The sequence below is a fragment of the Muntiacus reevesi genome, chromosome 8 (assembly GCF_963930625.1).
Source record: "Muntiacus reevesi chromosome 8, mMunRee1.1, whole genome shotgun sequence".
Taxonomy (NCBI): domain Eukaryota; kingdom Metazoa; phylum Chordata; class Mammalia; order Artiodactyla; family Cervidae; genus Muntiacus; species Muntiacus reevesi.
This window is the reverse complement of record NC_089256.1, coordinates 52576674-52592834: the sequence shown is the minus strand read 5'-3', so window position 1 is coordinate 52592834 and position 16161 is coordinate 52576674. Positions and strand designations below refer to the sequence as shown.

General features: G+C 38.5%; 1 protein-coding gene across 1 annotated transcript in view; it reads right to left on the bottom strand.

Moving 5' to 3' along the window:
• Window positions 1-16161, bottom strand: part of ATP13A5 (ATPase 13A5) — a 115083-nt gene that overhangs the window by 4995 nt on the left and 93927 nt on the right. Inside the window, exons 26-27 of the mRNA XM_065942117.1 lie at window positions 6822-6996; window positions 4269-4471 (exon numbers count right to left, since the gene is read on the bottom strand). Coding sequence (XP_065798189.1) covers window positions 4269-4471; window positions 6822-6996 — 378 coding nt within the window. The remainder of the gene's footprint in view (window positions 1-4268; window positions 4472-6821; window positions 6997-16161) is intronic.

Here is a 16161-nt window from a genome sequence, read left to right as displayed (position 1 = left end):
ACTCTTCTTCATTGCTTAGAGAATAAAGTGATTGATGTTCAAGGCCTTCCACAGTCTGGTTCCAATCAGCCTATCTAAACTGATCTCTGGTTGCTCTTCCTTACGTTCCAGGAAAGTTAAACCATAAACCTGCTACTCGCAGAGACCCAATGCCTTCTAGCTTTCGTGCCTTTGTTCACAAAATACCCTGTGTAGATGGTAGTCTTCCAGTCTTGGCAAGTTCCCAGTTTTTCTTAAAAAGCCCAGTTCCAATACTACTTTCTTTTAAAGACTCTCCAATTCTCTCTTACCGAGTTTTATTTCATATAGTGTTTATCACTCTGCTTTGCGTGGTCTTCGTATATATATTCAGTATGTTATAACCACCTGAAAGGGATTTTGATCTGCTTCTCTGGGACTCCAATTGGAAGTGGAAGTGAGAAGCTAGCATGCATATCTGCTGGCTTCTTTCTCTCCAACCTGCCCAGATGGCTTTACTTTGGGATGCTCAATTTCTCAGGATGCACAGTGCCAACATCCCTATCCTTGTTTCCCCAACCCCATCCCCTCTTGTGGCCATCAGCTTCTAGGCACTTTGAGGACAGTGGTTTATATATGCTTTTTAATGGGATTAGCAGCTTCAGGCCCAAACAGCAGCATTTAATCAGTGTTGCCGTGATATGATACTTACGGTCTTCAAAATTAAAAACAAGCTAGATTTTCTCTTGTTTTCTCTCTACCTCATTTCTTCCAGTGTTGATGGCTTATGGGCCCCCAACTCTGCATAGATCTACATTAAACAGAAATCAGAGGAACTGTCCCTCTATAGCAGGGCCTATATTTTGAAGCCACAAGAGCTCTGTTTTAATCCTCACCACCTACACTCACCTTCATATTCTTCCATGCCTCACTCTACATATACAACTAGATGTAGCACCACTTAGAAGAATATCCATGCTTGCTTGAGAGGAGTGTGAGGCAGAGAAGAAAGGAGGGGGCTGCATCTCCTAAAATAAAGCAATCTGAGCAGATTGGTGATGAGAAGACCCTGGGAGGTAGCTGTGTGGATTTTTCATCTCCTTCAGTGTTTCCAAGTCCCAAGGAGCCAGATGTTGGGAAGAAGATGGTGCCCCAAATGTCCATCCTGTTGAAGTGCTCACTGGATCTGGGCTGAGCACTGTGCACGTCACACTGCCCTCAGACTTGGGGTCAGAAAAGCAGACCAGGCTAGAGCACAAATGAGCAGAACGGAAACAACATGCTGAGGCTCTCTTCTTTAATTCAGCTTTGATTGGACAACTTCATAGAGAACTGAAGTGAATGTTGCCCTTCTATAATTGATTACTATTGATGAGGAAACTGGAAAGAATGGGGTTCTGTTTGCACAGGTTATTTGGGAGGAAAAGCCCTGGGCAAGCCATTATAGACTATTCTCAGATAAGAAGAGGCTTAATAAATATTCACACCTGTTTCCATAAAAATTAAATCTGTACTGTTCTATAGCTCATCATCATAAAGTTGGTCTGTCAAAGACTGTTAAAAAAGGTAAAGACTTTTCTGTTACATTAAAATAGAATTGTGTATTTTAATAGCCATTCTGAGAACTTTTGACTTGTAACCTTGAGAGTATATGATTTACTATAAGATTATGTTTGTTAGAATATGTTTATAAAAAACATTTTTTGTTTAAAATTATCAGTTATGTTTGACATAGGGGTTTGAATATACCCACAAAATTTAAGTCCCTATGATGTAAATAGTTCAGCTCTAATTAACTCATTATATTTAGAATGACTTTGCAGCTATTATTCAAATTAAAGTACTAGCCAATGTAATATATTCTCCTTGTAAAGTATATTTACAATAAAAAAATAGTAACCTGAAAACAAAATAGAATCTTGATTTGTTTCGACAGGAGCCAGGGACATTATCAGATACTATATCAAAATTAAGAAAAATTTGAACAAAAATAAAAAATTCAGGAAAAAATTTGTAAAAACTGTAATTAAAACAAGATTTTAGCATGCTGTCAAAACCTCTGACAAAACATATACAAAAGAAGATGGGGGGGGTGTTGCAAATAGAAAGCATGTGAATAATATAATTGCTAAAACTGGTTTTATATGATAAATTAATTTTTAATTTAGGAATAAGAATGAGACTTCTCTAATATCTATGACGTTTTTTGAAAATTAGAAATTAGAGTTTATGACATGTTATGTACAAAATTGTAGTAAAATTTCCAGATCAGAAATATCACAGGCTAGATTTTCTCTAATCATGACAATAAAATTAGGAATTAGTAACTAAATTTAAAGGAAAAATCTCCCCACCTGCAAATCAAAATTCTAAAGATCTGTTGAATCAAAAAGGAAACCAAGTCCATTTGGAAGCTATTAAGAAAAAGAGTAGTAAGAGAATGAAAACAAAATCCTTTCCCACTTGAAATTGAAAACCACTATTCTTTTAACTAGTGGGTCAAAGAGGAAATTAAGTCATAATAAGAGACATATGAAAACGTAAAGAATGTAACCCAAACTACAAAGATTGGTCTTGATGTTCTTTCTAATTTTACAAGAATAAAAGAAAATACATGGATTATAAAATCAATTTAAACATTAAAGAATCTTCCAAGGAAAGTAAGAAGAGGGAGAAAATGGGAAAAGCAAAAATGAATAAATTAGAAAATAGAAAACATACAAAAGTATTAAATCTGAGAGCTGGTTATTTAAAGAAAACCAGTAAAAGTACATTTCTGGTAAGAATAAATGAACATAGTGCACATAAACATAATTAACATGAGAATATATTATAAGTTGTAGATGGCATTAAAATTAAAAGAAAATATCATTCAAAACCCTGTCCTAAAACAAAATAATCTCAATGAAATGAAATTATGGGTAAGGTTTTTTTCATTTTAAAAAACAGTGTAAAAAGAGGATACCTAAATAAATTCTCAAGAAATTAATTCTTTCAATGAAAAGATTTGGAACCAGATGATTTTACTGGGCTCTCATAAATAATGAAAGAATAGATCATTTCTAGCTATAAAATATTTTTCAAAGGAAAGAAAGAGTCCAAGAATTTTGAAGTATTAATATCCAAACCTAAAAAAACTCTAACACAAAATACTTCAGACCAATCCCAGACAAAATGTAGATATTAAAAGCAATATTAAAAAACAGTAGGATTCATTTTAGTAAAAGTGAAATCCATCACAAATAAGTAGAATTTGTTCAAGAATATGAAAGTATTTAATAAGTTTATTAATGTAATGTGTTCTAGCTATAGGTCAAAATAGAAAACAAGTATAATCATCCTAGTAGTAAGGATGAAGGGTAGGATATAAGGAAGATGGTTGATGAAATACATCTCCCATTTTATAATTTTAAAACATATTCTTGGTTTACTGGAAATAGGTATTTTTCTTCACATGATGTGGCCCACCTTGAACCATAATTCAAAACCATATTTATAAATGAAAAATTACTAGAAGTATTTTTATGAAGGAGTAGAACTATCTGCTGCTTCCAGTATTACTTAACATTGTCCTGGAAATTCTGAGTTATACACTAAAACAGAATATATAAATAAGCATTATAGCTATTGGAAAGGAAGAAGGAATATTATTTTCTTTTTTGGTAATGCCATGTGGCTTGTGGGATCCTAGTTCCCTAACCAGGGATCGAACCCATGGCTCCTGTAATGGAAGAGCAGAATCCTAACCACTGGACTATCAAGGAATTCCCTGTGAAACATTCTTAATTGCAGATGATAGTAATTACCTTTCTAGAACACTCAAATAGCAAAGACTAATAGCAAAATTCAGAAAGGATGCTGAATAGAAAATAAACATTATAAACAACACTATATCATTCATGTGTATTTGTGATCACTGATTAGAAAATATAATGAGAAAAAAGTCAATCACTGTATTAAAAAAATGCAAAAAGCAGATAAGTTTTTAAAATAAGTGGATGGGATCTATAATGGAGAAAGTCACAAATATGTACTAAGAGATGTAAAAGAAAGTATGAATAAATTAATAATACTCAAATTAGGACAGGACTCATGATTCTTCAATACAGCACATGCTTATCTGCACATAAACATGTTTCTGCCCTTGGGCTTTTTACCGCCTGTGATAATTATGGTTCAGTACTCAATTTTAGAGTAATGCAATTGTTTCCTTCTCGGCCAATCACTTCATCAGTAGTTTGCAACTCTGGGGATAGTGGGAGAGTAGGGAAAAAACATATTTGAAAAGAAAACTTAAATTTCACACTTACAGTTAGTGTAGATAGGTTTTCGAAATGGCTTGCCTTTAGAAAAGATAAATGCTGTTGTGATACAGTTGATGGTGGTGATGGGCCACAGCGTGGTACTTTCAAAGCTTAAAACTGAGCCAGGAACCAATGCTCCATTTCCAGTCCAGTTTCTTGACAAACTCACATTCGTTGAGAAATTACTCTGGCTGTCCAGAAAGCACTTACTAGAAAAGAATAACCAGCATTTATGAAACGTTCATTGCATTTTTATCTAGCCAGTAGGAAAAAATTAACTAATCATGACCCAGGGACCTCACCTTGCAAGCTATTTCAGCAAATAACTACCAGGATATATTTTGTTCACCTCTTGCAGTGGCAAAGCAGAAATAAACTGCAGAGGAAGTCAAGATTGTTCTTTGTCCAGAAGGCTATCTAGAACAAATGATCTGTCTTGAAAGAGCTTGGATGACAATTTCCAGTGAAATTCCTTTCAATTCAGAGCGTATGAACTCTATGTGTATGTATGCGTGCATGGTGTGTTTCCTTTTGTGGACTTATATAAATCTCTTAACATGGGTCCTGAGTTGGAATCTGCCTATTCTGATCCACTCTCCTCACACAACCAAAACCTCTCCATGAGGATTTGAACAATCTCCTGCTGTGTCTGTGTTTCTCTTTTGCTAACAAATTAAACTCAAACTTCTTAAGCAGGCCAAGAAGACTTTCAAACTCTGGTCTCAGTCAACCTTTCCAGCCTTATCTTTTGCCAGACTTCCCTTGCTCGTTATACTCCAATCATAGGAGAATATTCCTTTTCTCCTTTTGCACACCTCTGAGTTCAGACATCTTATTTCTATCTGAAACTCCTTACATTCAGTGGTGAGCATAACTAGTACCTTTTAGTCTTCTCTCTAGTGATGCATTTAGCTCATTGTTTTGCAATTATTCACTCACATATTTTTATTTTCCATTCTTGGGATGAGAGTTCTTTGAATGTGAAATTTTACTTCTGGGTTTATTTCCCTTTGCTTGTTTATTTTACTCAAATATATAGCAAATTCTTAGCACCTAGCACAGTGATGCCACATGGTATTTTCTTAGAAAAATATTTAAGATATGGACTTTCCCAGTGTTGACTGATCCATTTGAGATCTTCATTTTTTCAATAATCAAACCCATATAGAAATTTGTTTTCATCGGCTTTCTTGTTTAATTTCAAACTTTTTGCTACTATTACAACTGTTTATAGATACAATTCATTTTTCAATAGTGAATTCAAATGCAAGGCATAAGTCTTATTATCCTAGACTTCCTAGACTCCCAAATTGTGCTTTGCATATAGTAGATGTTCAGTTGGTGCCTGCAGAATACATTAATGAAGCACGCAATCAACAGTCACAAAGCTTTCTAGCACAAAATGAATAGATAGACTAGAAGGCCTGAATTACAGAGTTTAACACCAAAATATATCTAATCTAATAAACTTGCATGGCAGATAAGACGGTTGAGTAGTTAATGACAAAGGCAGGACCATCCATCCTTCACCCTTTTGGTTACCCCAAGTTGCCTCCTAGATTCAATCAGAAGGCTACTTCTCTGAATACATGTGCTCCATTTTGTGGCAAAATCTGGTTTTGAAATAAAAATGAACTCTATACTCTAAGTAATACTTGAATTGCTGAATTTGGGTTCTAAGTGACAATCTTAGACATCATTTTGTAGTTTCCAATCTCTCCACTGATCCCTGGGGCTCTGATGCCTTCAGGATGACAGAGGAGTGAAGGGGAGTTTGTACAAGCCCTACTCCAAAAAGATCAGCTCTTTCTGCCCTTCTTTTTTGGAGATCAGGCAGGCTTTGTCAGAAAAAACAGTTTGGGCATCTAAGTTCACCTCATCTTACCCTTAATTTATAGTTAAGGAAATTAAAGCCCTGGGAGGTGAAGAGATTTGCCCTGAGTCTACAGTAAAATCAGAACACTGATACCATCAACAAATTTTTAATTTTAACATTCATTTGAAAAACTGAAACGAATATAAACAAATCTGTTTTGTATAGCAGGGGCCTGTTGACTTAAGCCATCAGCCAAATCTGACTTGACGCCTGGTTTTGTCAATAAAGTTTTATTGGAACACTGTCACACTGCCTTGTTTATGTGTTGTGTCTGGCTGCTTTTTCACTGCAACTGAAGAGCTGAGTAGTTGCAGCAGAGACCACAGAGCCCACAAGGCCCAAAATTTTTACTATCTGGCCCTCTACTAAAGATGTTTGCCAACTTCTGGCTTATATAACATCCAGACCACCAGGGAGTGAATTCGTTCATCCAGTCAAGTAACTATTACATCTATATATCCACAGCCAATGTGGAGATCTTTCCCCACCCACTCCACAGAGCTCACCCCAGGACTCCAGCCATTGATTCTGTCCTGTGTTCTGTCCCATCACTGATGTTTTGTAGTACAGAAACAGCTTTGGTTAATCAAAATTTTTGGATATATTTCAAACTAATTTGAACAGGATCATTAGATATTCATTGCACCACCTTCAGAAAGGAAAACTAAGGAAGCAAACTTTACCTGTATCTGTAGACCTCACAGTACCAGGGCTGCTGCTTCAGCAAAAGGAATGCACAGACCTGCACAATGCAGTTGAAGCAGGTGTTCAAAACAACTGACAGCAGCAAAGGCGGAGAGAGAAGCTGTCCTGATGGTCGGTATGGAGCCAGTTTCGGGTACGCGTGCGTCGCGCTCACTGAAAGACAGATGTATTTTTCCTAGGTCCAATTTCATTATTGAGAATACAAGATTGAGATGCATATTATTCTGAGTCCTGCATTAGGGTCCAGATACAGGAAACATGCACGGAGGGTTTACATCTAGGTAAGTTCACTGCCCAGCTGCACACCAGGTCTACCAACTTTGGCCTCTTCCATGCTTTGGTTTCATCTTCAGAAATGAAAAGTGATGGATTCAAAAGTTCTAGAATTAATACATGGACCATTGCATGGAGCAGATATTTTCTTTACAACCAGATCGGTCAGGATGGTATATAAAAGATGGCCTCCCACCTGGATGAGAGTACTGTTATCTCTGAAGGACAATGAGGAAGTGGAGAGTTAAGTTCTAGACAGTAAGGAGGCATCTAGTTGGACTAATGTTCATATGCTCAGAAATTTTTAAAAAAGCAAAAACATTCACTCTATTATTCATTCAGTCAACATTCTTTGAGCACTTCAGTGTACCAGGATAGACGCTATATGTGTGTTCTGCTATATCCCGAAGAAGTGTGCAAATGGAGAACTGCTAGAGTGCATTAGACTTAGTAAAAGAAACTTAAAATATTGCCTTTAGATGGGAGTGTTAAACTATATTTTGGTCCTAGTATTTGTTTTTTAACATTTGGGGTTGGCAATGGGCAGTCACCAGTGGCTCAGCAAGAAAGCGTCCACTGCAATGGGTCAGGAAGATCCCTTGGAGGAGGAAATGGCAGCCCACTTCAGTATCATTGCCAGGAAAATTGCATGGACAGAGGAACATGGCGAGCTATAATCCATAGGGTCACAAACAGCTGGACAGAACTGAGTGGCTAAGCACACACTGCACACACACACACACACACACACACACAAAAGACGATTACATCCATCTTAGAAGTCATATTCTAGCAAACTGATGAAAATGGAATGTGCTTCACTTCTCAGGGCAGATCAGGAAAGAAGGCTGGAGAGGTGAGGATGTTTCAGTTCTTTACATCTGTCACTTCTCTCATTTTCATAGCTTATGACTGCTTCCTTTGATGTAAGAAAGAGGGGTATATATCCTTAGGGCTGTGTTCATTGCTGTGGAGACAGGGCACTGGGGAATGAGCATCCAGCGTTGGATAATAGAAGTTCACAGTGGGTCTTTAGCTTGCTCAGTGATGGTCTGGGGTATTCACAGACCATCTTTAGTCTTTCATTTTCTCACGCATGTATACTAAGTTGCTTCAGTCACATCCAACTCTTTACAACCCTATATAAACTGTAGTCCACCAGGCTCCTCTGTCCATGGGATTCGCCAGGCAAGAATACTGGAGTGGGTTGCCATGCCCTCCTCCAGGGAATTTTCCCAACCCAGGGATTGAACCCATGTCTCTTACGTCTCTTGCCCTGATAGTCAGGTTCTTTACCACTAGTGCCACCTGGGAAGCCCCTTTGGGGCTTCCAGATGTGTGGGAATGTCTAAATGATCTCCAAAAGCTCTTGCAGCTCATTTATCTAAAGCTCTCTGGCTGTCTAAAGCTTTAACTTTACTAATTTAACCAATTTTTTCCAGAAGGGTGTAGAGCTAGAGGCTACGAGATATGCAAAGGTAAGAAGAACATCTCATCTGCTTCCAAAGAGCTTGAGCCCCACTAGGAAACACATGGGGTGTATAATAAAGCCTTGATTATTAAATAAATAATAAAAAAGTCTTCTTTATAGTGACTAGTCTTTATCTCAGATTCCTGGGAGGTCACCTCTGGACTCTTGGAGTGAGCAGTTTGGCTGGCCTTTGTCTTCACTTCCTGGGATATATCCTCTAAATTCTTGGAATTTCCTGATTGATAGGAATATCTTTTTTGTTCACAGTGGGTCTGAAGAGAGTTTGTGCTCATGAGATGACTCAGGATGTGTGAGTTGGCCATGCCCAATATAGCAACTGTGATTAGAGGGCTGGGGGCTTTTAGCCACTTGCTATCAACCAAACCTTCAGGGGAAAAGAGGAGAGCTGAAGTCTGTGTTCAACTTATGGCCAATGGTTCAGTCAATCATATCTATTTAATGAAACCTCAGTAAAAATTCCCTACACTAAAGCTCAGGTGAGTGTCTCTTTTTTTCCCCAATATTCTGAATATGGCCATACATCATTGGGCAGGAGAGTAAGGCAAACTGCTTCCTGAGGGAGAGTCCAATGGAAATGTCATATGAGATCCTCCCAGACCTTGCCCTTATGTATTTCCCTTTCAGTTCAGTTCAGTCGCTCAGTCATGTCCGACTCTTTGCAATCCATGAACCACAGCACACCAGGCCTCCCTGTCCATCACCAACTCCAGAGCCTACCCAAACTCATGTCCATTGAGTCGGTGATGCCATCCAACCATCTCATCCTGTCGTCCCCTTCTCCTCCTGCCCTCAATCTTTCCCAGCATTAAGGTCTTTTCAAATGAGTCAGCTCTTTGCATCAGGTGGCCAAAGTATTGGAGTTTCAGCTTCAACATCAGTCCTTCCAATGAACACCCAGGACTGATCTCCTGTAGGATGGACTAGTTGGATCTCCTTGCAGTTCAAGGGACTCTCAAGTCTTCTCCAACACCACAGTTCAAAAGCATCAATTCTTCGGTGCTCAGCTTTCTTTATAGTCCAACTCTCACATCCATACGTGACTACTGGAAAAACTATAGCCTTGACTAGACAGACCTTTGTTGGCAAAGTAATGCCTCTGCTTTTTAGTACGCTGTCTAGGTTGGTCATAACTTTCCTTCCAAGGAGTAAGCCTCTTTCAATTTCATGGCTGCAATCACCATCTGCAGTGATTTTGGAGCCCAGAAAAGTAAAGTCAGCCACTGTTTCCACTGTTTCCCCATCTATTTGCCATGAAGTGATGGGACTGGATGCCATGATCTTAGTTTTCTGAATGTTGAGCTTTAAGTCAACTTTTACTCTCCCTTTTCACTTTCATCAAGAGGTTGGCTCTATTTTGTACCCTTTTGCTATAATAAAGCTGTAATAAGCTAAACAGCCCTTTCCTGAGTTCTATGAGTTGTTGCTGTGCATGATTGAATTCTGAGGGACTAGTAAGAACCCCTACATTAATAACCAGCAGATCAGAGGTGTTCGTAGCATGGGTACTCTCAAACTTACAGCTGATATCTGAAGTGAAGGCAGTCTTATGAAGGCTGTGAGGTTTGGCCCAACTCCAGGTAATTGGTGTCAGAAGTTATTGCATGGGCTCACAAGGCAGACAAGGTGGACTGTGTTCAATGCTGAGAAGGCAGAGGCTGCAGTGCTTGGAATTCTCTCTGTCATCCAATATCCAAGGTAGAATGTGACCACAGAGTTCATGTAGAGCCTGTGGGTACTGGAGAGACACGTAGCCGCATCTCTGTGCATCTGCCGTCTACCTATTTGGTTTTCTCCTTTTTGGATGCTCATTGTAATTTCTGCCTTTTCTTTTACACAGGGACTGTGAGAGACTGAATTATTGGTCTCATCTCATTGTGAAAGGGTGTAGTTTATCTCCCCTTAACGTCATTTTTTACTGTGTGATTTTCTCTGGCCAAAGAGATGTTAGCAGGGTTATTATTTTTTATTTTTAATTGGAGGATAATGACTTCGCAATATCATGATGGTTTTTGCCACACATCAACATGAATCAGCCACAGGCATAACCTTGTCCCCTCGTTCAGGAGCCTCCCTCCCCACCCCACCCCTCTAGGTTGTCACAGAGCACTGACTTTGGTTCCCTGCAACATACAGCAAATTCCCACCGGCTATCTATTTTACATATGGTAATGTACTAGTTAGCAGAGTTTTGAGGCATACTTGCGTGGCTCGGCTTGCTCTCTGACTCTGCTCTCTTTGATCTACACTGATAACATGCCCAGGTCTGTCTATTCAGCCTGGCCTCAGAAAGAAAATTGTGAAACAAACCTCAGTTAAGCCCAGAACCTGGATCAAGACTATCTAATCTACATCCTAAGCAGAGTAGCTCAGATGAGCCCACCTAGACCAACTGAATGACAGTCGACTCACGGAAGCATAAGTGTGTGTTGCAAGCCACCGAGTTTTGAGGGTGGTTTATTATACAGCATTACTGGCACAATAGCTGATTGATCCAGATTATTATGGAAAGATTATTTTAACTTTTTCTGTTTTAAAGATGTTTAATACTTTCTGATAGGGAAATATACTTGTATACTTGACTATTAATAAAAATAATGACAACCATTTTATACTCCCTACTAGTCCATGGAATTCTCCACGCAAGAATGCTGGAGTGGGTAGCCATTCCCTTCTCCAGGTGATCGTCCTGATCCAGGGATTGAACCCAGGTCTCTGGCTTTGCAGGTGGATTCTTTATTGTAAGATCCACCAGCGAGGCCCTTTCACTAGGTCCAGAGGCTGTGCTAAGTGTTTTATAAATATTGTCACTATTTCTTTAAGAAACAATGCAAACAATGCAAAATACGTATTTATCTCCTACTTAACAGGTGAAGAAACTGATGTTTGGAGAAGTAGAATCCTTGCATCACATGGTAGTGATGTAAGTCTGTCTGATTGTAAACCTTCATGTTGGCTCAAATGGTAAAGTATGTATGTACCTAGCCAACTGTGAGCTTCCTGAGGAAAGAAATCCTGTCTTGCTCACTGTCTGTCCTTTACTGAACCTAGCATAGAGCCTGCTGTATGGGAGGACTTAGCAGCTTCAAAGTCTATTCTCAAAGTATAGTTTTTAATTGCTCATCATCACCTGGATATTATGTATATTTGTTTCTCCTAAATAGTTGGCTTACTTTTTATTATGGACATTTCAAATCATGTAAGTCTAAATTTAGGAGGCTAATGAACCCACCCAAACAATGCAAAATTTTGAGCATGTGTCAGGAAATTTCTAAGGTGAAAAAAAATCATTATCTTTCATTAGATCCTTCAAGAGGCCCAAGGCCCAGAAAGGACTCACAGATGAAACTTGAGATGTATTTATGTGATGGATAAATCCTCCCTACAGCCTCCTTCTCTGTACACTGCCTTCTCCCGTATGCTGGAGTGATTGCCCAAATGGAGCTGAATTACATGACGCTTCCCTCATTCATAAAAGTGATTGACCTAGAGTGGGCAACTTACCCAAGTGAAGGTGATCAGTTTTCTTTCTAAGCAATTTGCAAGCGACACTGAGAGGTTGAGCTAATTGGCTGTAGGAGGACAAGCAGAAAGGTTATGGAGACCCAATAATAGTTACCATTTGGGGTCATTTGCAAAGTGAATGAGTAGAAGTCAGTTGAAAACAGGAAGGTTAGAAAGAAGAAGAGGGACAGAAGATGGTCTCTTGGAAATAAGGAAAGAAAATTCTAGCCCTCCTCAGGCCCCAGGTTCTTCCAAGTTTCTGTTCTCAGATTTTTTTGTGTGTGTGAGAATTGTAGTCTTAAACATGCTCCTTCTTCAATTTTCTTGTTCTAATTTGAGTGGGTCTTACTGAAGAGAACAGAGACATAGGTAAACAAGTTCCTTTCAAGATGGCTTCTATACCTAAGAGAGTCAAATGGGACTTCAAGAGGTGCATTTTTTTTTCTTTCTTTCTTTCTTCTTTTTTGGCACTGGTGCAGCTTGCAGAATCTTAATCCCCCAACCAGAGATTGAACCTAGAACCCTGGCTGTGAAAGCAACAGGTCCTAACCACCAAGGAATTCCCAAGACACACATTTTCTTAATTGACTATTCTGACTCCATCTTACTTTGGTCCGAGATTTTTCCTTCATATATTATATCTTACTGGTGGTGGTGAAAGTCACTCAGTCATGTCTGACTCTTTATGACCCCATGGACTATACAGTCCATGGAATTCTCCAGGCCAGAATACCGGAGTGGGTAGCCTTTCCCTTCTGCAGGGGATCTTCCCAACCCAGGAATCGAACTGGGGTCTGCTGCATTGCAGGCGGATTCTTTACCAGTTGAGCTATCAGGGAGGCCCATCTTGTCTTATTAGCAGCCTTTGTATGTTGCCTTAACATCTTGTGGGGACAATGTGGGGTGTGGATAGATAAACAAGTAAATAAATAAATAATATGATAGTATTATCTTTTTAAAACACTTTTTCAAGAGAATATACTGGTAGAGTTATTTCATTATGGTTTTTAAATTAATTTTGTCAGTTTTTATACAATTTTTAAGTGTTACAATCCATTCCATTTGCAGTTCTTACAAAATATTGGCTATATTCCCAGTGTTGTACAATTTATCCTTGAAGCCTATCTTACATTCAGTAGTTTGTTTCTCCTACACTCCCACCCCTATTGTGTACCTTATAACCCACCCCAGGTAACCACTAGTTTCTTCTCTATGTCTGTGAGTCTGCTTTTTTGTTGTTGTTATATTCACTAGCTTATAGGTTAGATTCCAGGTATAAGCAACAGTATTTGTCTTTCTATCTTATTTCACTTAGCATATTGTGATGACATTATCTTTGTCCCTTACTAATTCAGGCTTGAAAGTCAAAACCCTAACCTGGTAACTTCTACTAATTCAGGCTTGAAAGTCAAAACCCTAACCTGGTAACTTGGAAATGTAGATGGCTTTATGAGAGTGATTTCACATTGATCGTCCATGACTCAATGTCGGCAGATATATGTTCACAGTTCTCAGCCTAGCAGTCAAGATTCTGTGATCTGACCCAACCTACTTTTTCAAATTTTATCTCCTGCTGTTCTTTCCACATACCCTACAGTGTGGTCAAATTGAAAAACTCATGCCCTATATTTATCAGCTCTTTCTTGCTCATGCTGCTTCCTTCTACTTGAAATGCCCTTCTTTTGGTAAAAGGTATTTGAAATCTATCCAGTCTTCTTATTTTGGTGCAAATGCTACTTCTTCCATGAAGCCAACCCTAGTATCTCTCTTTTCTCCATTGCTGTCTCATCCCTAACTACAGATCATCAAAAACAAACTCCCCTTTTCCAAAACTCCCAGAGCATCTGTTGCTTCCTGGTACTCACTATTTTTGACTTGTATTTCATCCATTAATGTATGTGAATTCTCCACTAAACTCTATATATCAGTGATCAACATTTTAATGCCCAGGTACTTATGTGCCTAACACACAGTAGGAGACGAACAGTTTTCTGAGGTGAGGTTGAATGAAGATTCTCCTCTTGTCTGAAGAATTTTGCTGAGCCTCATATTTGAGGACAATGAAAAGAAAAAATAAGTGAAAATGAAAGTGTTATTTGCTCAGTCATGTCCAACTCTTTGCGACCCTATGGACGATAGCCAGCCAGGCTCCTCTGTTCATGGAATTCTCCAGACAAGAATACTGGAGTGGGTAGCCAATACTTTCTCCAAGGGATCTTCCCAAACCAGGGATTGAACCCAGGTCCCCTACATTGTAGGCAGATTCTTTACCATCTGAGCCACCAGGGAAGTCCAAGGACAAAGAAAGGTAAGTGCCAATTTAACTAGAGCTAATTAATGAATATAGTAAAGTTGCAGGATATAAAATTAACACACAGAAATCCCTTGCATTCCTATACACTAACAATGAAAAAACAGAAAGAGAAATTAAGGAAATAATACCATTCACCATTGCAACAAAAAGAATAAAATACTTAGGAGTATATCTACCTAAAGAAACAAAAGACCTATACATAGAAAACTATAAAACACTGATGAAAGAAATCAAAGAGGACATAAACAGTTGGAGAAACATACCGTGTTCATGGATTGGAAGAATCAATATTGTCAAAATGGCTATTCTACCCAAAGCAATCTATAGATTCAATGCAATCCCTATCAAGCTACCAACGGTATTTTTCACAGAATTAGAACAAATAATTTCGCAATTTGTATGGAAATACAAAAAACCTCGAATAGCCAAAGTACTCTTGAGAAAGAAGAATGGAACTGGAGGAATCAACCTGCCTGACTTCAGACTCTACTACAAAGCCACAGTCATCAAGATAGTATGGTACTGGCACAAAGACAGAAATATAGATCAATGGAACAGAATAGAAAGCCCAGAGATAAATCCACGAACCTATGGACAGCTTATCTTTGACAAAGGAGGCAAGGATATACAATGGAAAAAAGACAATCTCTTTAACAAGTGGTGCTGGGAAAACTGGTCAACCACTTGTAAAAGAATGAAACTAGAACACTTCCTAACACCATACACAAAAATAAACTCAAAATGGATTAAAGATCTAAATGTAAGACCAGAAACTATAAAACTCCTAGAGGAGAACATAGGCAAAACACTCTCCGACATAAATCACAGCAAGATCTTCTATGACCCACCTCCCAGAATATTGGAAATAAAAGCAAAAATAAACAAATGGGACCTAATGAAAATTAAAAGCTTTTGCACAACAAAGGAAACTATAAGTAAGGTGAAAAGACAGCCCTCAGATTGGGAGAAAATAATAACAAATGAGGAAACAGACAAAGGATTAATCTCAAAAATATACAAGCAACTCCTGAAGCTCAATTCCAGAAAAATAAACGACCCAATCAAAAAATGGGCCAAAGAACTAAACAGACATTTCTCCAAAGAAGACATACAGATGGCTAACAAACACATGAAAAGATGCTCAACATCACTCATCATCAGAGAAATGCAAATCAAAACCACAATGAGGTACCATTACTCGCCAGTCAGGATGGCTGCTATCCAAAAGTCTACAAGCAATAAATGCTGGAGAGGGTGTGGAGAAAAGGGAACCCTCTTACACTGTTGGTGGGAATGCAAACTAGTACAGCCACTATGGAAAACAGTGTGGAGATTTCTTAAAAAACTGGAAATAGAACTGCCATATGACCCAGCAATACCACTTCTGGGCATACACACTGAGGAATCCAGATCTGAAAGAGACACGTGCACCCCAATGTTCATCGCAGCACTGTTTATAATAGCCAGGACATGGAAGCAACCTAGATGCCCATCAGCAGATGAATGGATAAGGAAGCTGTGGTACATATACACCATGGAATATTACTCAGCCATTAAAAAGAATTCATTTGAATCAGTTCTAATGAGATGGATGAAACTGGAGCCCATTATACAGAGTGAAGTAAGTCAGAAAGATAAAGAACATTACAGTATACTAACACATATATATGGAATTTAGATAGATGGTGGCGATAACCCTATATGCAAAACAGAAAAAGAGACACAGAAATACAGAACA